General features: G+C 56.7%; 5 protein-coding genes across 5 annotated transcripts; 3 read left to right on the top strand and 2 right to left on the bottom strand.

Moving 5' to 3' along the window:
- Nucleotides 1-3,471: 3,471 nt before the first annotated feature.
- On the top strand, nucleotides 3,472-6,528 carry LOC34623020. The gene is made up of 6 exons (XM_026335047.1): nucleotides 3,472-3,733; nucleotides 3,846-4,251; nucleotides 4,735-4,801; nucleotides 5,256-5,351; nucleotides 6,014-6,107; nucleotides 6,353-6,528. The coding sequence occupies exons 1-6, from the start codon at nucleotides 3,472-3,474 to the stop codon at nucleotides 6,526-6,528; spliced, it is 1,101 nt and encodes a 366-aa protein (XP_026190832.1).
- Nucleotides 6,529-7,242: 714 nt separating this feature from the next.
- On the bottom strand, nucleotides 7,243-12,518 carry LOC34623019 (protein CASP). The gene is made up of 11 exons (XM_026335046.1): nucleotides 12,469-12,518; nucleotides 11,981-12,090; nucleotides 11,206-11,505; nucleotides 10,664-10,824; nucleotides 10,271-10,427; nucleotides 9,982-10,085; nucleotides 9,565-9,699; nucleotides 9,134-9,222; nucleotides 8,526-8,850; nucleotides 8,117-8,494; nucleotides 7,243-7,962 (listed from the first exon to the last, which is right to left on the bottom strand). Exons 1-11 carry the CDS (start codon nucleotides 12,516-12,518, stop codon nucleotides 7,243-7,245), a joined length of 2,529 nt encoding a protein of 842 aa, XP_026190831.1.
- Nucleotides 12,519-13,484: 966 nt separating this feature from the next.
- On the top strand, nucleotides 13,485-15,671 carry LOC34623018. The gene has a single exon (XM_022736157.1). The coding sequence runs from the start codon at nucleotides 13,485-13,487 to the stop codon at nucleotides 15,669-15,671; it is 2,187 nt and encodes a 728-aa protein (XP_022592390.1).
- A 715-nt stretch (nucleotides 15,672-16,386) lies between these two features.
- LOC34623017 (DNA gyrase subunit A) lies at nucleotides 16,387-22,868 on the bottom strand. Its single transcript, XM_026335044.1, has 12 exons — nucleotides 22,416-22,868; nucleotides 21,800-21,912; nucleotides 21,463-21,582; nucleotides 21,259-21,328; nucleotides 20,867-21,003; nucleotides 20,614-20,723; nucleotides 19,816-20,008; nucleotides 19,504-19,694; nucleotides 18,871-19,201; nucleotides 17,803-18,427; nucleotides 16,568-16,724; nucleotides 16,387-16,532 (listed from the first exon to the last, which is right to left on the bottom strand). The coding sequence occupies exons 1-12, from the start codon at nucleotides 22,866-22,868 to the stop codon at nucleotides 16,387-16,389; spliced, it is 2,646 nt and encodes an 881-aa protein (XP_026190829.1).
- Nucleotides 22,869-23,272: 404 nt separating this feature from the next.
- Nucleotides 23,273-25,244, top strand: LOC113146752 (uncharacterized protein YloA-like). Its single transcript, XM_026335043.1, has 3 exons — nucleotides 23,273-23,318; nucleotides 24,461-24,534; nucleotides 24,942-25,244. The coding sequence occupies exons 1-3, from the start codon at nucleotides 23,273-23,275 to the stop codon at nucleotides 25,242-25,244; spliced, it is 423 nt and encodes a 140-aa protein (XP_026190828.1).
- The last annotated feature ends 331 nt before the right edge of the window (nucleotides 25,245-25,575 follow it).

Genomic DNA, 25,575 nt, shown 5'->3' with positions numbered 1-25,575 from the left:
CGCCACGATGGAAGGGATCGCTGAAAAACTGTAGACCTCATTTACGCGTGAGTCCAGACCGCGAGAGCCGAGAAGCCGACAACCTTTCCAAAGAAACCGGAGCCAGCAGAGGTGACTCTATATTACTACCCCACGGGAATCTCAGAACACAGGTGCAACATGACGCTACGGCAAGCGTCCACGTCACAGCAGATGGAGACGGCACAGTATCCGCTTGAGGAGAGCCCCGACACAGCGGTGACAGCGCTCAGGAATGCGGACATAACGCATATCTATAAATATGTACATTTGATGCACATGTGTATGCTCTGAATGAGCTCCTCTTGAAGCGCTCTTGAATCTCCCGCGCACAAGGGGCAGAGGGGCCGATTACGCAGGAGTTGACAGAAGGGGTCTGGAGGGATATATATATACATATATATATATACATCCCTCCAAATAAATACACGCATCAACCGCCACAGGCAAGGATATGATCATGAAAAGCAGCCTAGTCAATAAAAGAAGGCGTAGCCCTTTGCCCCACCGTTACCGCTCATCTACGTTCCATCGGCAGCGTCTTGGCTGCATTTTGATCACACTAAACCTCGCTCTAGAACGCAAGGCATATGCACAGTATCGGCAGCAGCAAGCAGCTCTAGAGGCCTCCTCGCTTCAAAGCGGCAGATAGACTTCTGGCCAGTCTTCCATACTCTCACCGCCTTGCACCGGAGGGGTCTGGGCAGAGACGCCCTCCTTAGGCTGCACTCTCTCCTCGGGGGAACTCCCCGATAAAGCTTCTTCAGCCTGCTTCGAGCCAACCAGTGGAACATGTCCAGCAGCATAGTACCGAGGGCAGGGAGTGACCCCTCCCTTTACTTTTTTTTCCATGCCTTCCGTCTTAGAGTCAAGTTTGCTGCTGTTGTAGGGGGCCCCCCCAAGAGTCGTAGACCCCCCCAAGTCCCCAGAGGGCCCCTGCGGGCCTCTCCTCTGCGCGTAGGTCTTGCTAGAGCCCTCGCGAGCACCCTGTAGCACATAATAACAACAACCCCACCATTACCACCACCCAGATGCCGGTGCACCTAAAAGGCCGTGTTGGTCGCGAGCCATCGAAGACGGGCTGCAAGCCAGCAATCGTTCAAAAGGCAGCGCATGCACCAGCAACAGACAGCATCCGTAGCAGCGGGCATACGGCAACAGCAGCTTCCTTTTGCGTATGCTCATCGACTTCGTGCCTGTAGATGCACTGAGCACCCAGAATACAGAGGCCTGACAGGAGAAAGGAAAGGCAGCGCGCACACAGCCACAGATACATGCAGACATATACACAGAGCTCCGGAGGACTAGAGGGAGACACCATCATCCGCAGCCCCTTAAGACATGCTGAACGGCCATTGAAGGGGAAGCTTGCCGTTTTCACGGCTTTTATTGAAGAAACAGCAACGCCAAGAAAGCTGGAACGGGCAGCTCTGCGCAAGCAGTCACTCGCACCCTGGAGGAATTTGCCGCATACAGGAACAAGCTCAGCAACGTGAAGCAGGCTGCACGAACGCTCGAAACATAGACCTGAGGGCAAAGAGAGAGACAGTGTCATCAGGCGTAGAGGCAGCTCGCGTTCGCAGAAGCAACGATTACCACCACGAGACTTGAAACTCGAGGAAATGCAGGTGCATGCGCGTCAGTCGAGCAGGCAGGAGAGGCTCCCTGGTCTGGAGTCGAAGGGGGGAAATAGGGCCTTTGAGGAAGCTCAGCACAGAAAACAACTTTGCAGGAGGTTCTAAGGAAAGGGCTAATAGGTTCTGGCATGGCTATGATGTGGCTCATGTTGCCTTTAAGGTAAAGCGCGCATGCGCGGCTTTGCGTTTGGTCGTGGAAATACGGGCAGCTTTCCCCTTTGTTGCAGCAGCCTGCAGCAGCAGCGTTCCGAACGAGGAAAGTAACAAGGGGACAGTAGAGCAGCAGCAGGTGTAGCCGCAGAAGAAGCTGAACGAAGACACTTAACAAGAGATCTAGCTACATAAAAACCTGTGTATAGGGACCTTGTCTGTAAAATTTGCAGAACGTCAACTTATGAGAGCGATACAGGCCTTCCCCAGTTCGGTTGTGTGGATTTAGAAAACTCCATCTCTTGAAGAAGGCCTTTGCTGGAGGTGCTGGTAAGGGGGATGAGGCTGATGGTGGTGCTGCATCTCGGCAGACGAAGTTGACATCTGCTGCAGGTACAGTCCTTGGCAGTGTGCTGTGCTCCTGCTGCTGCTGCGCCATTCCAGCGGGAGCAGAACCCGACAAACGCGAAGCTTTTGCCGGGGTACCAAGAGAAGAACTCGCAATGAGCTTATTCCAGTTCTTGTCACGGATCCAGCGCATTGCGAGGCGATGCCTCAGAGCTCTACGAGATTCTAAGGCTTCAAAAAGCCTCCGCCGTTTTTCTTGCAAGAGCTGTTGCTGCTGTGGGTTCTCGGGCTGCTCTTGCTGATGCTTGCATGGCGCCTGGTCTGTGGCGGTCGTGCTGACACATGGACAGGCAGGCGAAGTCTCTGATGCTGAGGAGAGGGAAGTTGGTCGAGCAGGCATCGTAGGTTCGAGCACTGCCTTGTCGGGAGGCCTTATCCACGAGAGCTGGCTAGGAGACAGCAGAAGTCGCTGGGTAGCATGATGGTGTACATGATGCGGGTGGCTCTGCTGGGGCTGTTGCTGTTGGGGTGGGTACTCTTGGTGGCAGCTACCTGCTGGGTGCAAGTGCATCGGCTGCTGCACGCTGCCCCCATACACCCCTGGGGAGGCGATTCCCCTGCACTGGACCTTCTTTTTGAGCGCGGCGACTTGTGTCAGCAACGCAGTATCGTCCGCAGCGGCTGCTAAGCCCGCCTCGGCTACTGTTTTCCCTTCGGGGTTCCTGTTTCTCCTGTGGTGTCGGGAGTGTTTGGGGCGCCTAGAGCTACGGACTAAGTGCATTTCACTAGAGTTGCTCGTTCGCCGACATCGGGGGGCTCTAGAGCGCGAAGATGGACTGCCGCTGTCGCTACGGCTGGTGCACTCTGAGGTGTACGAACACCTGGAATGCCGACCGCCGTGGTGCTTACGGCGCACCATTGGATTCGTCGCGATGAACGGCAAGAAGAATGGCAAAGGCACGCTGAAAGAAGAATCAATTTCTCTCAAGCATCACGCAGCAAGCGCAATATATACCCCCCGGACTGGACACCGCTGCCGTCTGAAGCAGCGCATGTTCAAATCCCGGGCCGATATAACCACGCAGCTCGTCCCTAAGAACCGCTGCCCTGTAGCTCCCAAGCCTTCATTTCGTCCGCTGTTTCAGATATGGCTCGAATTGTTGTGTTTCATCGTTGTTCGCTCATGTGACACTGCCGCTGCCAGTAGCTCGCGTCCTTCGCATCCCGCAGTGGCCTACGCGTGCGAAGCACGCGCATTCGTAGTTCCCTCGACACCCGCACCCTCCTTCGCGACTCCAGGCTGTCCACTATCCCCAAAATGAAGAATTACTTCGCCGACTCTTGTGCGAGAGCTTTCTCTCCGTTGCCGTATGGAAGGGGCCCCTGGAGCGCCTCTGGATCGGAACGCCCCGTTGATCTCCCGGCTACCGCTGCGAATTCCGCCGCTGCAGGGGAAGTGGAGCAGCAGTTGGCGGTACTGAAAGCTATTCAGTGCCTTGTGCAACAGGAGAGGGAGCTGTATCAGGAAGGCATCCGGCGAAGCAGCCGACGGGAATACTGCGGCGCCTGCGAGAAGAAAGGTTCGCACGCACACGCAAGCGCGCAGGACGGCTCTCTGCAGACGGGCGAGCAGCTTCTGCGGAGCAGGGAGCTGCTGTCATGGGGTGTCTCTTCTCTGTGTGTGTCTCGCAGTGGTGAAAGCTGAAGGCGAGCTGCGCTGCCCAAGTTGCAGCGTCTGGCCAGCTGGGGCTTCCGATGCATGCAGTGGCGTGCCAGCGTCTGCATGCGTCGGAGCGTTTACCCTCCTGCCGGACGCCTACAACCCCAACAGAGGAGAAGAGGACGAAGAACAGGGAAGCCCCTCTGTGTGCAGGGGGGGCAGTGGAGATCTGAGTTCGGGTGTATGTACGCCGAGGAGCGGCGGCGTGCTTACTCAGGAATTCCTGCTGCATGCGTTCGGAGCAGGTATTGAAACTTCTCGAGAAGAAGAGGTCGACGAGAGGCCTGCCGTGTGGTGTCATCAGAAGAACTGCAGGAACGACTCTGACCTCAAAGGCCTTCTCATATGCTCCAAGTGCAGGCGATGTTTCCATGCAAGGTGCGATGCAAAGGCTGCCATTCAGCAGCTACCCTCTTTGCGATGGGGTCCGCTAGCCGACCATGGCTGGCTGGCTGAGTAGCGCCTTTCCCAGACATACACAAATGGCATTCTGAATCCTGGGAAGCGGCTCTGCAAATTTCACTCTACAACACTGCACAAGAGAGGTCTTCATCTCTGTCTGTACACTAGAACTCTTTGTACATGTTCATCTCTGTACAGTAGAACTCTTTTTAGGTGTTTATCTCTGTACAGTAGAACTCTTTGTACATGTTCATCTCTGTCTGTACACTAGAACTCTTTGTACATGTTCATCTCTGTCTGTACACTAGAACTATTTGTAGGTGTTCATCTCTGTCTGTACACTAGAACGCTTTGTAGATGTTCATCTCTGTCTGTACACTAGAACGCTTTGTAGGTGTTTATCTCTGTCTGTACACTAGAACGCTTTGTACGGGCTGCATGCACGTTTTCTGCGCGCAGCTGCTGCGAGCCGCCGCTGAACTTTGACATGGTTACCCGATTTCCGTGGCAGTGTGCGGATTGCAAGGTGGGGCCCAGCCAGCATCGGCATCTCGGCTAGCGCATGCAGGGTCGAGTTGTGGATAGAGAGGGATAAGGGAAGGGGGGAACCGCGTGGGGTTGATGCGCAAGGCACAGCGGGGAAGGCGGGTCGCAGTCACAGCGTAGAGAAGATGCGCGAAAGCGGAGGATAGCGCAATCATATGTGTCTGTCTCTCTGTCTGTCTGTCTGTCTGTATGCCGAGGGTGACTGTTTAAAAGAAGAGATGCAGAAAAGGGGTGGAGGAAATTTGTTATGGCGATGCTTTCACGAATTGAACAGAGACGATGAATAGGCCTGCGTAGCTGTCGGGGAGCTCCCCTGACGGGATGCTGTTTTTGCTGTTGCATTTCCATCACTATCATCGCCTTGTCAGCCTATTCGCACGAGATGACGGAGGGCGTCACCAGCTGTGCGTGCGCTGTACATTCAGATTTGCGAGATATGCCTGTCCAATAAGAATGAAGAGACGATGTTGATTTGCGATGCTTGTGATCGGGCATTCCACATGGAGTGTCTCTCTCCGCCAGTGCTTCAGGTTCGAATGAAAATGATCGCGAGGGGAGGAGGGTGGGTTGTGCATGTTAGGAGGGATGAGTGTACAGCGTTGCCGTGGAGGTGTGTTGTTGTGGAGCTTTTGCGGTTAGCTGCGGTGCTGCCTGTGTGGCGTCTCCTCGCACTGTTGGAGTGGTGGTGTCTGTGTTGCCTCTGAAAGCTTCGTGCGGTATCCCGCCGCGTATTCGCGCTGTCGCCTTGCTCCCAAGCGTGTTGCTAAGGAAGGCATTCTCGTTTCAAATCTCAGTGCTCGCTTGCCGCAGAAAAGGGGCGGGGTTTGGTGTTTACGGATGTGGCATGCAGGTGCCAGACGGTGACTGGTTCTGCAAGGGTTGCGGCTACTGCAGCTGCTGCAGGCGGCAGTTGTCTGAAGAAGAAGCGTTGGTGCGTTGGCAGGCCTAGTAGTGGGGGCGGGAGTTGAGGGAAGGGAAGGGAACGGGGGGAGTAAGCGAAGCAGCAAGAGGCTTGGGGGAAAGTGCGTGAAATATGCTGCTTTTTCTGCCGGCAAAAATTGGGGTGTGTTCCCTGTAATGGCAGCTGCTCGCTTGCCGGAAGGCGGCCAGCGCAGCCTGCGTGCTTCTGCCTCAAGATGACCCCTTTGGCGTCTGCATTGCATGCTGGCGTTTGCGGTGCTCTGCGCGTCAGGATATATCCTGTTTTTACTCGAATCGTAGCCGCATCTGCCCAGAATGCAAAGAACGATATCTGCGCGTAAAGAGGGGGAGGGCTGTCCTCCATGGCACGCAGACGGCTGAGGGAATTTACGCCGCATGCAGCAAGAAGAACAGCGCCAACAAGCTTTGCGAGGTTTGTGTAGAGCCTCTCGAGTGCGAGGGAAAGGGGGCCAGCAAGAGAGTCTACTGCGTCGACTGCAGAATAGGTGAGCTCCTGTGAGGGCTCCCCGGCATTTTTTCTTTGCGAGCGACTGCTCGTCTATCATTATCTTGATATGCCCGAGACAAGCGTTCGTGGAAAACTCCCAAGTGAAGTGCAGTGGCACTATCACGCTCAGGGCTCTCGAGTGTATGTACATACGTGCAGGTGTTCATAAGGGCTGCACTGTACCCGGCGCTGGCCCTAACGAATTTATTTGCCACATTTGTAAGGCCCTTCGTGAGGAGTTTACCGTAGGGACTGAAATCGCCCCTGCCTCCCCGTAAACCTCATTTCATTCCCTGCTAAACTTTCCAGCGAACGCCTTTCTCCTGGCGTGCAGCGATACACTTGAACGCGCTGCGTGAGCGGCGCAGCCGCGTTCGCCTTCCTCTATCGCTAACAAGGTGTCTCTTTGCCTTGCATATCCCAAACACAACGATCTGCTGCGCCGAGCCGGCGACACTAAGGGCCCTGCAAGAGACTGTCGTGCATGCGCGAGGGGGCGGGGCCCCCCTGCGCTTTAAAGAAGGGAGGCCGGCCGGGTTGCGCCGGTACGCGTCCCCTGTTCAGTGGCTTTGGGGCTTTTATCTGTCGTTGATCCTCAGGAGTTTCCGTGCAGCTTTTTCGTTGCGTTTTCTGGCTTGCCATGGGGGGCAGCTTTTTCCTTTTTTTCATTAGGGGGTCTATGGGGTAGGAACACTGCTTACAATGCGTCCTTAGAATCGCCACTTGGCGAGTGGGGTTTCAGCTTTGCATGCAACGCAAGTAAAAGGGCTCTCTGATTCCCTAAATGCGAGGGCAAGAGTCTTTCGAGTGTAAATAGCGGTGTGCACAGATGGCGCTATCTAAACGCCGGGGGGTCTCGTCCTCCCCCGCCTGCCCCGTCGGGTGTACAGACCCTAGCACCCTAGATGAATGTGTCTGCGGGGGTTGTAGTGGGGTTGTTGTAGGGTGTTGGGGGGGCAGGGAGACACCGGTGGATTCCCCCCGGGATCGCGCTACTCGTTGAGATACGCGTGCACGTTTGGGGGCCCCCCGCCTCCTGCGCTCGAGGCGGAGTCCGCTGCGAAGAAGAGGACTAGAAAGACCAACGTGTGTAGCAAAGTGAAGTAGATGAGCGCGAAAGTTCTCGTAGCTCTCGAGGACAGGAGCATGCGGCCCCAAATGACAACAACCCTCTCGCCAACACTCAGATGTTGCCAGTTCTGCTGCTGCTGGAGGCGTCCGCTGCCCCGCGCCGGCGTGTTGCGGCCGTCTGCTGTCGAATCCGGGGTGCGCGAGGCCCGGGTGTCTGCGCAGGGGCCCCCCCGGGAACCCAGAATGCTGCGCGCTGTATCTGCAGCAGCAGTTGCCACGCAGTCTGCCACGGCCATGACGCCTTTTACGAAGGAGGGGGGGCCTCGCCGACTCCTGTGCTGCCGCCTTCGTTGCCCAAGGCTTGTCACAAAGGGCAGGGGTGCTGCTGCGCCGTCAGTCTCCTCGCTGAGGCTTTCTGCCCCCTCCCCGTCGCTGTAGGCCCCGAGTATCTCCACGGCGGGGGGGGGGCCCCCCGAAGGTCCGGGGGCCCCCCGGAGGGCCACCAGGTTCGCCTCTGGGGCGTTAATTGGGTGCGAGGCCCCCCCCTCCCTCAGGGCGCAGGAGAGGCTGTAGTTCTCGACGGCGAGTGCCGCACGGCTCTGCTGCTCACTCAGCGCTGCGGCGCGCCAAGAGTCTCTCTCCTGCAGCACAGAGAGGGAGTCCGCACACCACGCATCGCAGCAGGCGCAGGAGGGCTGTGTAAGGCATCGGAATTCGCGCTGGGTGGCGCCAAGCCTCTGGTTCATTCAGTGAAAAAAGGCATGTTTTTAGAACGTCGGAAGGGTCTATGCGCACTTGCTCGGTCTCAGCAAGCTTAGATTTGTAGGCTTCGCGCTGGGCGACAACTAGCTGCAAGACGCCCGTCCCCACAGAACCCGCCGTAGGAGGGGCCCCCCCAGAAGCCGCGGCTTCGGCAGCAGCAGGATGAAGCGCGTGAAGGCTGGGTTCAAGGGCTTGAACTCCGTCAAGTCGAGCAGACCTCGCCTCCGAGGCTTTTTCGGCAGCCTCTTGCGCAGCTTTCAGCTCTTCTCGCAGACGCGCGTTCTCATCCCGGAGACTTGACAACAGCGCATCGCGCGGATCCGCTGCCAACCCAGAACTGGCAGAAGAGCCCACAGGGAGCCTCCCGGAGCTTCCTGAAAGCCGTTCGCGGTGCAGATCCTGCACTTCCGCCTGAGGCACACCAAGGACGCACAGCACTCACCGTGCGGGCTGCTGCTCGCCTCCCAACAAGAGCGCATGCACAGGAGGGAGAGGGATCGAAAAAAAACCCCAGGGGGGCGGGGGCGGAGGCAAGAAAGTACAACACCCCCAGCTGTCTTTCTGGAGCACTCAACGCGCGAGCGGCATACACACATACACCACAATAGAGGCTAAACAGGGAGCGAGCACAGCGGGGTGCCGGTAATACCCCTCTTGCCCTTTGCGCCAGTTCTACCTCCAGCTTCACGAGACGCATGCCAAGATCCTCGGCTTTCTTAGAGGCGGCAGCAAGAGCCTTGGCATGCGCCTCCTCCAGTCGGGATCGCCTGGAGGGCAGCAGGAGTCCAGCACACATGCGTATCAGATATACGAATATATTCCACATATACATGTCTATGTGTATCGTCATGTATCTATATATGCCACACTCTGCACATGTCAGTGCACCTGACTGCACATGCACAGGCACACACACGAGGCCCTCCATCCACAGACACCTGCATACACTGGCTAGCCGCAGTTGCCTGCAGTTGCCTGCTGCTGCTGCTGCTGCTGCTACTGCAGCTGCTGCTCCTTCTCCTATGACATGGGCTGTGCGGGTGTCAGTACATTTGCTGCTCGCGCTGAACATCCGCCTCAAGCCTCTTCTCTGTCTCCATGAGCTCCTTTATCCGCCCTTGCGCAGACTGCAATGCTTTCTAAAGGCCTCAAAGCAGTCGATCCACACACACACAGCAACAAAGACAAAGAACGTAAGCCAGCGAGCCAGCCTTGGGAGCCGTGATTCTTGCAACGTGCCATTCCCGCGCTGTTCCTTTTATTACTCTCTCTCCTCTCTCTGTTTCTGTTTCGCCTTCATTAAACGTCGAAGCTCGCTGGGTTCAGCGGCGGCGCTTGCGACGAAGCGGCCACTCAAAACATGCACAGTTCGGAAGATGAAGATGCCGGTTCACGCAAGAGGACAGCGCCGCTGTGTGTCGAGAAGCGCAGCCTTACGCTGTTTGCCCCTGGTCATGACTCTCGTGCACTGGCGATCTTACCAGTGCGTTGGTTGTATGCGCTGCCACGCTATTGCCTTTGCCTCCTTCTCTGGGTACTTCTCGCTGCTGGGCTTCCGTGAGAAGCTGCAGCTCTGCCGCTAAGGCGTGTGCCTGTCTCTCCAGCGCTTCTTGAGTCTGCATCCCCCAACACCGACACATGATGCTGCTGGTTGAACAGTCCGAGTACGAACAAGAGGTTTCCACAAGATAAGCTCTCCACTGTGATGCACTTCACTCCCCCCCTCACCCCACGACTATCCCGCATAGGAGATTTTTCTCCGCGCCGAAGGAGCTCTCAGCTCTCTGCGCGATGCGCCAGTGCACCTGCAGCAAGGTGACGAAGCAAGGCGCAACGGAAAGTTGCTCTACCCTCTACAGCAAAAGCAGTGCTACAAAAAACGCCCGTCGCCTTCTTACCGACACGAACTGTTGCTGCTGCTGCTGCAGCCGCCTCTCCAGCCGAGCAATTTGCTGGTGAGCGTCCTCCAGCTGATGGGTTTGCTCTGCAACCTCCAGCTGAACGCAAACATACCGGATGCAGTCAATCACAAACGCAGCCATCCACGTATCCGATAGTGCCTCCCATACACCCCTCCCCAAACAAATCGTGCGCCCTCGAGTGTCTGAACAGTCCAAGCATTAAAGTCAACATGCCAAGGCACACGACGGAAAGGCCTTACAGCCTGGAGCTTCTTCGCGCTGCTCTGGGCGTTTTCAGCAAGAGCCAGCTGCAGCTGCTGCTGTTGCTGCTGCAGCTGCTGCTCTTGCTGCTGCAGCTGCTGCTGCTGCTGTTGCACTTGCCGCTCTAGCAGCCGCACGGTTATCGTTTGGTCTTTTGCCCGCTGAATCTCACACTCCAACTCCTGCAGCCACCATCACCACACAAGGCACTGAAACAGGCGTTACTAAACCGCCAATACAGTATCGAGCTCAATCTCTTTTTGCACAGATTTCGCGCAGGTCGTTTAAGAGAAATGCGTGAAAAGAAGAACAACCAGCGCCTCCGACGCCGCTATTTTCCCTAAATACTGCTGTGCTATTCTTCAGTGGCATCGCATGCATGCTGGGAAGTAGGAAGGCCCTTGAGGCCAAAACACACAAAGTATTCCTTCTCCAGCTTCGCATTCTTCTCTGCCAGCTCTCTGGCTGCGTCTGCCTGGAGCTGCAGCTGTCTCTTCAGAGACTCGCATTCGGAGGCTGAAGGTGCAGAAGCCGCCAGCTTTGATGTGGCTTCCAAATCTCTTAGGATCACCATCAGATCTGGCAACGCAAATCACAAAAACCATCACCCTACGCTGCCGATGGCGCTATGGCGCTGCTAAAGAACAGATAATAGCAGCAGTGGCTCTCTATGTATATATGTATGGGTGTGTTGCTACGCGTGTATGCGTGATTAATTGGGTGCTTGTATGCGTGTATACGTGTGGATCTGTATAAACAATTTTGCCTACACCTATACGCACACATACATCTATATACACACACATACGTCCATGTACACATACATACATATACGTCTATACAGATACGTATACACATACATACACTATACATCTATACACATACGTGTACATATACATACACATCTATACATGCAAATATAAGTGCACGTAGATATATAGTTTGAGGCGTGTACGATACCCGGTTGCTGGAGGAGGCGTTGCAGGAGGCTGAGGAAGGCGGATTCTGCTGCTTTGGCTCGCTTGGTGAGGGAATCTACCTCCTGTTGGTACCCTTTGAGGAGCTGCTCCGTTGCGCTTTTGAGGTGCTCGCCAGCAGCCGGCGTCTCGGAGGGGCCGTTCGGGGAGTGGGGGGGCTGCATGCGAAGCGGGCATGCAGACTCCTGGTCTTCCTCCGCATTGTCTGGTGAAGGAGGGCGACCCTCTCCGTGTGTGCTCTCGGAGGAGGCGGCGATGAGCGACGACCAGAGGCGACGGTGAACTGAGGAGGAGAAGGAGATGTTGCGCACAGGAAGGCATGCGAGGGAAACGCAATTAGAATTCCTCACAGACTACACGGCACCGCGTGAGAGCGCATGGCGAATTTAAAAATTCAGGAAATAGTGCGCGCCTGCATGGTCGCCTCGAGACACTCGAGGCGACCCAGAAGGGTGTCACTACCAGAGGGCTGTATGGATGCTCTCTTTTGCGTCTCGAGAAGGAGGAGATCCTCAAGAAGGAGGGAAGGTGGTGATGCGTTCAAAATGCCCCAGAGATTGGCGTATTTGTGTGTGTGTGTTTTTGTGTGTTTGTGCTTTTGTGTGAATATGTGTGTGTTTGTGGGTGGGTGTGTTTGTGTGTGTTTGTGTGTATGTATGTGTTTTTGTGTGTTCGTGTTTGTATGTGTTTGTGTGTGTTCGTGTTTGTATGTGTTTGTGTGTGTGTATGTGTGATTGTGTGTGTGAGTAATGTCACACCCTTGGTCTCGCTGGCAAGCCTTTTTCTGCTCTCGACTGCGGCCCGCTTGGATTTCTCGATCTCGTCGCAAAAGGGTGCGAAGGAGCGGACATCCTGCCAGCAAGAAATCCTGAGGCGCGCAGAAAAAAAACCGAAGACTTCCGTGGCAAGATGTTGGAGGCGAGCCGTTCCACCGCTCTCTCCAGCCTCCTTGGTGAAGACGAGTTAAGGAAAGCTATATGCAGCAGCAGGGGCCTGGCGTGAGACTCCGAAACGTAGATCGGCGGAGGCTGTTTTTTGAGCTCGGCGTGTGTGCAGGAGGAAACATGGGGAGAGTTTGACAGCGCAGAAACGCCCCAGCTTTCTGAGGTGCGTAGACACCTCACGGGGTCTCAAGGGTGATACGGCAACACGTAGCGGAGGGGGAAAACGGAGGGGGGGAAATCGGGGGGAAAATCGGAAGGTTGGGGGCTGGGAGCAGGGCATAGTGTAAAGACAGGCAGCCTACCATGAAGCAACGGCTTCGGTCGTCGTGCTGCCGCCCCCTATGATGTCCATAGCGTGTCGTGGGGGAGACGCAAAGCGAAAGATGTCTCTGGGCAGTTCTGCAGGTTAAGGGTCCTCCGCAGAGGGCGTCCAGCGGGCAGGGAGTGTTGGGGAAGGCGAGGGGAGGCGCCAACAAGGAGCTAGCAACAGGAATGCAAATGTGTATGTCTGTGTGTGTCTTTGTGTGTCGGTGTATGTGCGTGTGTGCGCGCGATCAATGCGTTCGAGTCGGGGTTCCTCTCACAAGAAGGGCTTTGCAGAAATGCGCGCCGCACAGGGGAATCAAGCAGCCATGCATACAGGGTTATACCATGGACAACTCATGATGAAAAAGCGTGCATATACCTAAAAACGACTATATGTAAGCGCACAGAGTGTATTTCCATTGTTCAATCATTGCGCATACGCGTTTGAGGGCCCCCTAGCAGCCTTTCGGATTACCGATGAGAGGCCTCCCTGCTGTTGTATGAATGCTTCCTGCAAGGTATCAAAAGCGGCGCCCTCGAAGCCCCTTTTTGTATACCTCCCAATATTCACGCGTTCTCTCGGTTTACGACGAGAAATGCAATTTCCGCGCAAACGTTACCCTTTATGTCCGCGGGTGTGCAGCAAAAGGGTTGGATTTCGAGGTGTTTGGCAGCGGTCGATGCTGCCCTGACTAGCGTACTCCAAGCCATGCAGTGCGTTGTGTCTGTATATGCTACGAAGAGTTTATTTCGACAGGATTTCTTGAAAATGAGTACTTCTGAAAGGCAGATCTCTCATTAAAAAGGGGCCCCACTGGCCGGGGGTGCGGGGGTGGACGACTAAGGGCCCTCTGTCCGTTGCTCCCTCTCTCTCTAGCAAGACTCCCAAAGCATGCGGCTGCCTTTTCCTGCTATGTAGGAAAACGGCTAGCTCGAGCCTTTGCCCAGGAGGTTCCGTAGTGCCAGAGTTCAGGGTAGGTCGCCCTACGTTCTCGTTGCCTGTACGAGCAGGATGCCGCTCTTAGGCTCCTCTTCCCCGTTCTCCCCCCGCATGGCTCCTACCTCCTCCAGCGCCACTCATTCCAAGCCGTTACCGCAGCAGCAGCAGCAAGAACGTTTCCACCAGCGCCATCGCGGCAGCCATGAGAAGCAGCGGCAGCTTCCCACGAAGCAGCAGCACCACCGTCGCGATTCGCATGGATTCGAGGGCTGCTGGCATATCTCGGACATAAGTGCGTTGGCTGCAGCCCTTTCCAAGGCGCATCGCATCCTTATTGTGCCGGGGTATGGCTTCGCTCTGAGCCGTTGCTTTGCAGAGCTGACCGAAATCGCCAAGCTGCTGCTTTGCGGCGCAAGAGTCGCCTTCGCCGTGAGTCCTATTGCGGGTCGCTTAACAGGCCACATATCCCTTTACTTGCAAGAGGTTCCCTCCCACTTTATCATAACGGGAGAAGAGGCAAATGCTACCATCTTTCTTTACGACCTCGCCCTGCTTGTGGGCGCCAACGACATCGTGAATCCGCTGCTTCTAGAGAGAATGAGGCCGATGGATGGCGCCATCATCGAGGTGTGGAGGTCTCCCCGCGTCTTCGCGTTGATGCGCTCAAGGGGCCCCCGGGGGCCCCCTGGCAGCCGGCGCAACAACCCCGTTTTTCTCAATCCGCAGGTGTCGGTTGTGCCGGGGGAAGCAAAGAAGTCTCTCTCGAGCCTGAACAACGCGCTTCGGCATTTGGGAGTGGGAAAATCCGGCGAACTTCGGAGCTGGCCGCCCCTCAGGATCGAAGAGGAGTTTGCATGCGCAGACACGGAGAGCCGTGCGTGGCCAGCTCCCAAGAAGACGGTCGGGGTGTTGCGCGAGCGCCTTGGGGGTGGGGTTGTTGTACCTCTGGACCCTCCGGGTGTGAAGCGGCTGCGGCAGATGGGGTTCGCGGTGTTGCTGGAAAGCGCAGGGCAGTCAGAGGGCCCCTACGCCGACGAGGAGTATGTGGTGTTCGGCGCACAGCTGGGCACTGCGGAGGAGATCCTCGCGGTGGCAGACGTCGTGATTCACCCTTCGACCCCCCCGTTGGAGTGCTTCCTGCCCTTCTCGGAGCGGTCGAGCTCGTCAACGGCTCTGCCGGAAAACTCCGCAGCCATGCAGCGGGAGGGAGCACCCGGCGGGGGAAATCCTCAGGGAACAGCAGGCAGCGCGAGAAGGGGGGCGAAAAGCCGCCTCCTCCTGTGCTGCCATCCCGCAGGCCGGTGCTCCGCCCTACTGTCTCTCCTTGCCGAGCTGAACTGGCTCGTTGTCACGTTGGCAGTCTCTTCTCCCGCGATCCAAGCGAGGGGGATCGCCACCAGTCCGGGTTTGGAGGCGCTCCGGGGATACAGGGCAGTCATCGAGGCGCTGTACGCGCTGCCGCGGCTCGTCAAGGGACTAACGACGGCAGCGGGCCGGATAGATCCCGCCTTGGTGCTCGTGCTGGGGGGGGGCACTGCGGCTTTGCATGCAGCCGCGGCTGCCTACCGGGCGGGGGCAAAGGTGTTTGTGGTCGATCCCAGCCTCTCTGTGAAGCCGCTCGTCGAGTCGCTGGGGGCAACTTTCCTGGCGATTCTGTGCGGAGTGCCTTCGTGGGGAGCCTTGGAGGAGTTTCAGGAGCTGCGGGAGCGCTTGAGACGCTTCACCGAGCAGAGCGACATTGTGATCTGCAGCCCTGACAGCGCCGCGGGGGATCCCCCTCCGAAACTGCTGCCGCAAGAGTGGATGCGCGGGATGAAGGCGGGAGCTGTGATCGTCGATCTGCTGGGGGGGCACCCAGAGGCCGCTACCCGATGGTTCGGGTCGGTGCAGGGGGGCCCCCAGGGGGCCCCCCCCGCTGGAGAGGGGCCTCCTCGTGGAGTCACTATTCTGAACGGCAGTGCTCTCGAGTACGCGATGCCCCGTCAGGCAACGCGGGTTCTATCCGAAGCGGTCTGCAGCCTCCTGCAGCAGCTCGAGACGACGCGTCATGAGGGCGGGATGTCTCTCGAGGATCCTGTGCTCAGGCGCCTCGTGCTGGTGGAGGGAGGGGCGGTTCTTCCTCCGCAGCACTGGGGAATCTTCCGGGGAGAGCGCACCGTCTCCCAAGTTACGTCAAACGCGGCATCGCGGTCAGACTCGCTGCTTCAAGCAGGGCCCTTTTCTTTCGCAGATCTCGGAAGCAAATTCTTCGAGGACTAAGCGTGGGTGCGGGGGTGCTCGACCATCTCGGCGAGCAGCCGTCGAAAGGGGTCTCCTGCGCGACGCTGCCAATGTATGTATATGCTTGCTGATACCCCGCTGTGCCATTCCGTTTTCCAAGGAGGCAGGGGGCTTGACATGGCACTGTCACGAGCCACCGCATGAGGGCTATCCAACAACCCCCTGACTGCGCACCCCCTCCGCGCTGTGTAAGGCGCAAAGGACTACCGAGATCTCGGCAGGCTGCCAGGATCTCCCACGGGGTCGCTCTGCCGGGAACCAAACGTAGATTTTTCCGTTTCTACCTGTTCGTTCCGTGGAGGTTGGCAAAAGGTTTTTTCCCCCCCACCCTCCGTGTGTTTGCTGTATTTACTTTAAGAGGGATGCATGCCGTTGCCGACAGTGCAGTGTCGCGACTGAAGGGCCCAAGGTTTGCGCCTCCGCGTCGGGGACGCTGGGAGGAAGGCAGGGAGCCAAAGGGACCCCTGCCTGGCGCTAGCTGACCTTCAAGTGCTTGTTGCGATACACTCCGCCTCAGTACTCCGCCACATTAAAACAAACATTTCAAGAGTTCTCAGATAGGGTACCAACATCCGCCCTTGCAGCGGGCGAAGGCATTGTCGTGCCTTCCTCGGTTTGCACTTTTCTTTTGGCATCGTCACTTTCCCCCCTGCGGGGGGGCTGCTCGTAAAGCAGCACAGCTGCACTAGCAGCGTCAGCTGCCTGCCGCTGCCCCTCCTTCAGCTTCAGGAGGGTTGCACCTCTCGAGCGCTTGTTGCTGTGTAACGGGACAGAAGCCACCTCTAGCCGCGCGAGGAAACCGCCTCGGCTCAAGATGGCAACCTCCTGGTGGGGAGAGCGCTGCGATTGCCCAACCCACCGCAAAGCGCATAGGCTGTCTCTTTCGCGCGTCTCGTCGTGAGCGAGTTTGCGCTTCTTCAGCGCGAACCCCTTCTCCTTAGATTCCCCAAGGAGAAGGGCAGCTGGCTGCTCTGTGGGGCCGTTTGCAGCCTCGTCCTTAAGGCCCTCTGACGATTCTTTTCCAGAGGCTCCCTCACAAGGGGGCCCCTTCGGGCTTTGCAGCCGGATTATAGAGCTGCCAGTGCCTCCCCGTCTCTGAAGCTTGAGATGCTTGAGGCTAAGAAGCTTGCCTGAGTGCAAACGGAGCAAAGGCAACCGAAGAACGGTGCGCTGCTGAGCTCGCCTCCCGCCTTCACGCTGCCGCCTATTACGGGGCAAGGGCTTTTCGAGGCGGGAAGCCGCTGGGGTAGGGAGCTGCTAGGCAGCGAAAAACATTTCAGAAAAAAGATCCATAGAGCATGATGCGCAAGCGGATAGTGATAGAGGCAACGAAAAAGGCCCTGAGGCGTAGGGAGTGCACAGAAAAGGAGAGCAAGACAAGGGCAGGCAGGGGATGGGCTGAGGCGGAGATTCGGCTGTACGTTTTGCTGCCTTACCGCGTCCCCTTTCTGTGACGAGAAGCAGATGGCCTTTCGCGGGTTCGGCTTCAGAAGGCACCGCTGTTACCGCCACTACTCTGTCTCCCTTCCTGCGCCGGCCCCACAAAACGCCTCACGAAAGACACATTTGCCCTCCTTTGGCGAGGGAGCAGTTGCCTCCTCAGCGCTCTAGGGGTATCGTCCGTCGAGCAGTTCGCTCCCTCTGTCCTTTCCCGCACACTAAGTCTCCCCGGCACCCTATCAAAGCACCCTCTGAGCCATTTTCCTTCCTTCCAGGGCCCCACATGCATGCAGCGCTTTACGTGAAAGGGTTACGGGGGCTTACCTGAGTGTGATGCCCTTGATGCCATGGGAGAGTGGCGTTGCGTCCCTCAGAGCCTGTCCGTCAAACCTCAAGGCGCAGCCGTGGGCGGTTCCTAAGAAGAAAGGGAACCGTGTGGAAGGCGGAGGCACCTGGTATGCCGCGATCCGGTAAAATAAGGTCCTTACCTCCATGCGCGTTTAGAGGAGATACTGGGGTGTGACCAGCGAGCAAGATTCAATGGTGCCCCTGCCTGAATACGGGATGCAACAAGAAAACCTCACCAGTGCTTCAACCTACCGATTACAATGGAGCAGCCTTTTTGCGCTTCCGCTGCTGCCGCCTCTGTCTCTTTCTGGTTCTCTGCTGCCCCCTTCTGCTGCCCACCCTCCGATATAGTTACACAGCCTGCAACCTGATCTCCACGTCGGAGGGCCAGCAGTCGTCTGAGGCGCTGCTTCCTCGCCGTTCCAGAGGGCAGTAGCAGGCGCAGAGGTACAGCTTTCACTAGGCCCTTCTGCGTAGCGACTACCAGCCGGCCGTCTGTCTCGCCGCTGTTCACTTGCACCACGCAGCACAGCCCCTCTCCTGCCACATCTCCTGCCTCCCCTGTACCATCTGCCGCTGCTGCCTTGCCCGTAACGCGACGGCGCGAGCTGTAGACTGCAGCAGCAAGGGGCGACCCAGAGGCCTTTAGACCATGACGTTGCAGCTGCTGGCCCCTTAGAGACAGGCACCGCCCGTCTCTCCAGATGAGCATAAGCCAGTCGCTGTCTCGACACGCCGTTGCTGCTACAACGGCGCTCATCTTGCTGCTGCTCCGGCTGGTAGTGTCTAGCGACTGTGAAGCCTCAACTGTCCACTTGGTGCCTGCAGCTGCACGTACTCCCCCCGCACTCTGACAGCGCTGGCCCGTCGAGCCTCTGCGTTGGAGGCTAAGCGCAGCCTCAGGGATTCTCTTGTACAGGCCGCCCTCAGTGACGAGTAGCAGGTAGCTGTTCAGGAAGACACACACATCATCAGAACGCAATACAGCAGCACAAACAGGCAATAAGTAGCGGTTTTCCCCACGCTCATGCAGACGCATGCAGTGTGTTGTCACGCGGAGTCTCCATGCGTAGGTCCAGCAGAGCATCACCAGGTACATTCCGAGGCACGAGTCACGTTGCACCGTCAGCGGAGTGCTGGCCTTTATCCGGATAAGCGACAATTCAAGCACGAAGACATGAAGTCGCATGCAAATCCTGTCTCGAAAAATATGGGGAGCCGTGCTCTCCGCAGGAGCACGAATGTGCAGGACCACTGGAGGCCCCCTAAGCGTAGAGAGGCCTCCCTATGCAGACGCCGACATGTCATTCTTTGAACAACAGCATCCATAAGTGCATGACACTGTGTCCCCCTCCAGACGCACGCGGTGCTTTATTTAGGCGAAGTATACCTCTTTGTATCCTTGGGTGTCTCTGCACTCTCGTCTCTCCCCCCATTAAGGATGGCATCAGCATCGATGGCCTGCGAACTCCCCGGGGGGCCCCCTCGGAGGAATCGCGTCTTTCTTGGTACTCCATACTTCGTGGCCACCTCAAGAAGCTCCTCCTTGATAACTCCATACAGCTCCCTATCATCCGAAAGGAGGTGCCGAAGCTTTACGGCCTTCTGGCGCGTCTCTTCGAGCTTCTGTTGTTGCTGTTGCTGCTGTAACCGCAGCAAACTGGAGAGACGCATGCGCAGCAATGCTTGAGCTTGGCGTTCCGTGAACGCAAACGGACGCTCTGCGGGATTACAGCCACTCGCAACACACAGGCACAGAGTGCGAGGCACCACATCTGTTACGCCTACACCTGGGTCACGCGCGCACAACAGGTAGAAGCATGCTGGCAACTGTTCGGAGGCTTGTAGAGATAGCAACGCTAAATGCTTCCGGGTAGATACACACAGTCGGGGGCCACCCGCATTGTTGCCAGGCTAGGAATACACATGTAAATACATGCACATGTATACACCCGGCTCTTGAGCAGTGCGGAGTACAACTCCCCCCTTCCTTGAGTATGGAAGCCCTCAGTACTGACGATACCTGTAAGCTTTTGAGTTGCCTCAGCCGCATCCGCGCTGTCTTGCAGCAGCTTGATGATCTCATTGCTGCAGCTTGCGGCCTTTGTCAGGCCCTCTAATAGGTGCTGCTCCTCCAGCAGCAACTCCTCTTCCCGTTGAGTGCGCGCGCGCACAGCCTTCAGCCTCGCCTCCAGCCACGCCTCTAAAAGTCCCCTGCGAGGTGCATGCATCTCGCATTCAAAGTCTCAAACGTTGCGGCCCTGATCCGGCTGTGGAAAAAGACGCCTCCGAACTGAACAGTATGCATATATGAGTGAAGCCACCAAGGGCTTACCTAAGAGAAAGCCTCTGAGGTTCCTTCCCGTCTTTCAGGGCCACAAAGTTACACTGTACAGACACCTCAAGCGGCGTCCGTGCCAGCAAGTGTTTCCAGGCCTCACGGGGAGGCACTTCAGGCGAAAGCTCGAAGACAACGCGAATTCCGGAAAAGTCGCTCTCATCTCGTACGGCTGCGCATTCCGTAGATGCTCGCACTGCACTTGAATCCTTAAGCCTGAACTCGCAGCTCTATACCCTGACGGCAAGACGCCGGCACCAGGATACTGCGGCTGGTGGCTCTCTCTATCTAGGGAATGGGCTGCCTTGAGAATCCCTCTATTTCAAGTCTTGAAGTGTCGCCTCACCAGCAACGCCGGGAAGCAGCCGGTCTGCAGCCAGTCTTGTGGCCAGACGCACAAGCTCTCCCTGGCATGCATGCGCAGCAGATATATGGAAGCAGAAAATCTGGCAGTTACAAGCACCCAGAGAGACGTTCCGAACACGAGCGTAGAAGCAGAGCGGCAAGGACGCAGAAGGACAGGGAAAGTGAGAAAAACAGAAGGAGCATGCAAACGCGGAGGCGATGGAGGGTGGCGTATACACACACAGGCCTTCGCGTACTTCGCGTTCTGCGAGTGATTGTTAATAGCTTCAGGTACCTTGTTCACGCCGTAGGGTAGTTCAGTGACGACGATTTGGGTGTGTTCGCTGTCAGCCTCATCGTGTCCTTCGTGTTTCTGTCTGGCTGTGAAATGTCTCGGCTTGGTTTTTTGTTCCAAGAAGCCCCTTGCCCTCAGGCGCAGCGAGCCATGACCCTCCTTGTAAGCCAAAGCCGCTGCGCTACCCTCCACCAGCAAGCCTCCTGTGGGGAAGTCGGGTGCTGGTAGAAGGCGGTATAGCGAGCTGTCGGGAAGGCGCCGGTTACTGCAGCGGCAGCAGCAGCAGGAAATGGCTGCCACGGATTGAGCGAGAAATGCGGTGAGAAAGAGCTACACTGGGAGCTACTGTACTCTCAAGGGACAGCAAGGAGACGCTCGAAAGAGGGCCGACTTCGAGTGTGAACGCACTCGATAAGCGCGATGCAAGCGGCGACGACCTCCTTCAAGTTATGAGGCGGCAGGCTCGTTGCCAGGCCCACTGCAACTCCCGCCGTCCCTTGCAGCAGTAAGAGAGGAACTCGGGCAGGCAGACACTCCGGCTCTACCTGCAGCGACATGTTATTTCAAGGACTTCAAATAGGTATAGCGCTTCATCGGCAGGCCCTAAGCTGCCATATCTGCATGCGCAGAGATCCTCGATATCCCCAGGTACAAACATCCGGCACCGTACTTGCTACGAGGCCAATGCCTTCGACCCCACACAACCCGAAGGGTTCAAAATACACCCCTGACGTCATTGGCAAAAAGAGGGCACAGGCCTTCGCGGGCAGAGACAGCGGGAAGCGAGGTTGGCACTGCACCTCCGTTGCGTCAAAGTTTGGGCGAAAGCTACACGCCGACGTGTGCAAGTCCTTAAAGAGCGCGTCCTGGCTGAATACACACATATACATATGCAAATATGTATCGGCACACGAGGGCCCAACACCCCCTCGTCTCTTCTTCCCCCTTCCTCCAAAGAACTCGCGCATTACAGACTTTCCCACAGGTTCTAGATTCTGGCATACCAGAAGGCGGAGAGCCTGCACTCCGTGTATCGCATTGCAGCCGCGGGATCTCCATCCACCGAGCCAAAGTTTCCGTGGCCTTCCACAAGCGGCAAGTGCGAGACGAACGGCTGCGCCAGCCTGCATGCAGACCAAAAACCGTAAGCGCGTAAATGCGCATCTCGCTGCGGAGGATGCGCAGCTCTACCGCATGGCTGCAGCCTTTCGGCTTTGCGCTGACCAGTGTGAGCCGCCCCTCTACAGTTGCTCGAGCGAACCACCCCACAGTGCAGCTGCCAAGGCCGCTGCCGCTATAGCCACTGCCGCTTGTCTAGCTGGGAAAGCGCTGTCACAGCACCTGACGAGGGCGTCATAGACGGCTTTGTCTCCGTGCGGATGAAATTTTCCAAGAACTTCTCCTACAACCCTTGCACTTTTTCTGAACGGCCCACTATGGTTCAGGCCTAGTTGCTGCGACACCGAACGCAGGCACACGCTCCACACAGACCTGTACGTACAGACACCCCGCCTGGTGCCGGCAGCGTAGCGCTTCGACTGAGCCTCAAGCAATCCAACCCATCAAAAAGCCGAGAAGCGCCTGGATCCTATATACATTCGGAAGCGCGCACATCTTCGTTGAGCCCTCCATTTGCAGGAACAACATTTTTTCGCGGACCCAGGTGGACACCTTAGCATGAACGCCCATGCAATCGGAGATCTACTATTCCAGATAGTCTGCCTGGACTCCAAAGGCTTTGACACGGTAGAGCTTGTTAATAAAGCCAGCAAGGCCTCATCAGGGCCTCGTTGCTGAGTTTGGTGTATTCAACGGGTTCCTCATGAACTTTGCATCCTATCGGCATGTGTGTGTCTAGACACGTAGACATGCAGACAGATATCTAAGCCTCTGAACATACATATATATGTATATATAAATGTTCTTGCGTGCATGTGTGTGTGTGTATGTGTGGTACCTGCATTGCAAACAAGATCCGTCTGTGAACCGGTTTGAGACCATCCCGGGTGTCTGGGAGAGCCCTTGCATGAATGGTGGAGACGGCATAGAGTCCAAAGCTCTCTATCAGCTCGTTTGCAAACTCTCGGGGGATTCCCTCATTTCCCTCTGTTTCTGCTGTTGCTGTTGCTACGGCCGCAGTGCTGCCTGGTTGGGCAGAAGCGGATTCGGCAGAGTCAGAGTGGGAGAGGGCTGGCTTTCGATTTAGAGGCGATGCGCGCACGCCGCTGTTTGCCGTTTCTTTCGTAAAAGGCAGATGCAGGGGGGAACTGAGGGGGCAGACTTTCCCCAGTCCAGGCGTGCAGACGGCCGCAGAGCAGCAGCGCTGCGGCGCAGACAGAAAAGCCTCAATTCGAGGCACGCAACCCACGGCGACAGCAAGGAGGCAGCACAGCCCCCCAAGCACGACCATCTTGTTCTTACGAAGTATTACGGCCAAGCGCCAAAGCCCTTGAGTGTCGGGAAAGTCTTGAAAGCCTCGATGCCGATAAATATATACATATATACATATATATGCATACATATGCACGCCTAGGATTACAGATGCCACCCCGCTAGAAATGTGGCCTTAGGCCTCGCGGATCGGTCGCTCCCATCTCCCTGAGGGGTTCAAAGTGCCGCGTAGTGGAAGTGTGTGTAGAACACCAACACGGCATTTGCCGGACGGGGTTAACGAGGGTGAAAAAGCGGCAAGGCTTGCGGATAGCGGTTCGGTTGCCCTTTATATATCTCTCTCTCGTTCTTGCCTTCTTCTTCGGAGGTCTCGGAACCGAAAGACAGTTGCTCAGAAGCGAGATTCCACAGTTACGATTCACAATGAACCATTCTGCGTTCGCCAATTGGCGTGAGCACTGTGTAACCTGTAAGCAAGCCTTTCGAGACTAGGAGACTGTAAACAGGGTCGGTGGATGCCTTGGGGTCCTCCGAGTGAAGCTCGAGTAAACCACGCGGGGGTAGCCGTGCTTATCAGGGGGATACCTTAAAGTTGGTTTCGAAGAGTGGTTGTTTTTTCTTTGGGGAGCTTTTATCGCATTGCGGCCAGTTCCCACCGCTAGCTGCCTTACCGCCCACCCTCCCATCCTCCCGGGAGGTCCCCCCACCATCGCTAGGCTACAGCTGCCCTTGGGCCCCTCCTCAAGCATCGAAGTGCATAGCCACTTGGAATACGGGGACGTAAACGCTTTGCTTTTCTTTGGGAACTTGAATCCTGCTGGAAACCGATGATCGTGCCCCTCCAACCGAGGCCCTAAGGGCCTTTCTGCCTCTGTGCAGGTGGTGCCTCAGACACGCGCTGTCTCGCCGTCCCTGCAGATGCGCCTCAGCTGCTTCGCACGAGTCGCCTTTTCCCTGTTTCTCTCGCCGCTACCCAATGCAATGCAGCACGCACCTTGTTGGTCTCAGGTAGTTCTCAGGACGTGCCTGAGGCACTTCAATGGTCCGGGGTCACTTGCCTCGGGGAGGCGTCTGCTTTTCCTAACACCCGCTCACGCGCCGCCCTCCCTTCCAGACAGCGAGACTGTTGTTTCACTCTCTTCGAATCGCCTTGCTTTTGTTTTGCCTTCGTGTTCTGCGAATCCCCTGTCCCTTTGGTCGGGCTCCCCCTCAAGGACAGCCGCTCCCCGGAGCCGCTGGATACGGCTTGGAAGCAGCGACTTCTTTCGGCATTGCGCTACTGCCTCACAGAGCTCCGCCCGTGAAAAGCTTCCCACAGACTGCGAACACTCAAGCGAGCAGCAGGTCTCATATCAGCCCCTCCCCCGGATCCTTGGCCTCTGCTTTTCCCAGATCTTCTTTTGCGGCTCGCTCGCCTTCTGCCTCTCCTCTAGAGTTTTACTGCAAAGTGCCTCCATGAATTCCGATGCCCTCGCCTGACGATTCAACGGTCGGGTGCATGCTGCTGCTGCCACTTTCTGCAGGCGACAGCGACACCACGGGTCTCCCTTGCACATGCATCGAAGTCTGAGAAAAGACAGGGATCACAGAAGCAAAACGCTCTTTCGCGAGGCCTTCTGCGGCTCGAAGTCGTTCCCGGTGACCCTAATAGCGCCATTGTTCTTATCGGTCGGAATGCGAAACAGGTATAACTTGCATGCGAACGCCGTCTCGAATCCAAAAAAGTCGCCTTCCGCATGTCTGGCCTCTTCCCCAAAGAAACCCCACTCTCCCAGCACTCTCGTCTTCCGTGCACTCAGCTGTCACCCCTTCCCCTTCCTTCCTCGCTGTCCTCTATCCTTTTTCTGCCCCCCTGCATGCCGGCCTGTAAGCCTACGCGGCGTCTTGATCCCCCAAGCCTTGGTTGTGTTCTACGTGTGACAACCCTTCTATCGACGTGCCACCCTAAGCAGGGCCGCTGTTGGAAGCTCTCTCGATACTAAAGCCTAACTCGTTCTACAAGTCTTTTTGCGCTCTCTCTTAGCGCCTTCTTCCCCCGTAACCTTCCCCCTTGCCTCTTGCTTTGTCCTCCTTCGTCTGTTTATTTTTGCAGAACGAGCATCTCACATTTTCAGTGGCGCTGCCCTCCGATTTCTGGTTGCATGCGGAGGGTCTCCCTGGTGCCCACGTCTTGTTGCGATGGCCCTCTGAGAGTTCGTGCAACAGGCCTTCAAAGAGCCTTTTCTCGGAGGCCTTGTCATTTGCTGCTCACTGTGCGGCGTATTTCTCAAAAGGGCGAGAAGAGAAACAGTGCCGAGTCGTGTGCGCAGCGGCAAGAAACGTCTTCAAGCCACCAGGATCTCCTTTAGGAACCGTTTCCATTAGGGGCCAAGTACAAGTTGTTGCGGGAAGGTAAAAATGCCCCCTACATCTAAAGGAGCAGCTCACAAAGCTGCTAAGCCAAAGTGGCTCCGCACCCGTTCTTACGTTTCCTCAAAGCTTGTCCTGCCTTGCCGCCGTGTCTGTGTTTGTGTGTGTGTTTGTGTGTCTGTGTGTGTGTCTGTGTCGCGGTAGTGTGGGTGCAACTAGGTGGGGTCTTTTCACGCCAATTCTACCTGCATGCATTCATTTGCCGATGTGTGTTTCTTGTGACCTTCATGACAAGGCCCTCCGTGGTTGCGCCGCGCCTGCTCGAGGTTCTCCGCGAGAGACTCAAGGGAAACAATCAACTAGGTAGCAAGAAAAAC

The sequence above is a fragment of the Cyclospora cayetanensis genome, unplaced genomic scaffold, assembly GCF_002999335.1.
Source record: "Cyclospora cayetanensis isolate NF1_C8 unplaced genomic scaffold, CcayRef3 CcayRef3_contig_58, whole genome shotgun sequence".
Classification (NCBI taxonomy): Eukaryota; Apicomplexa; class Conoidasida; order Eucoccidiorida; family Eimeriidae; genus Cyclospora; species Cyclospora cayetanensis.
The sequence above is the reverse complement of the archived record's forward strand: the minus strand, read 5'-3'. Positions and strand labels throughout refer to the sequence as shown.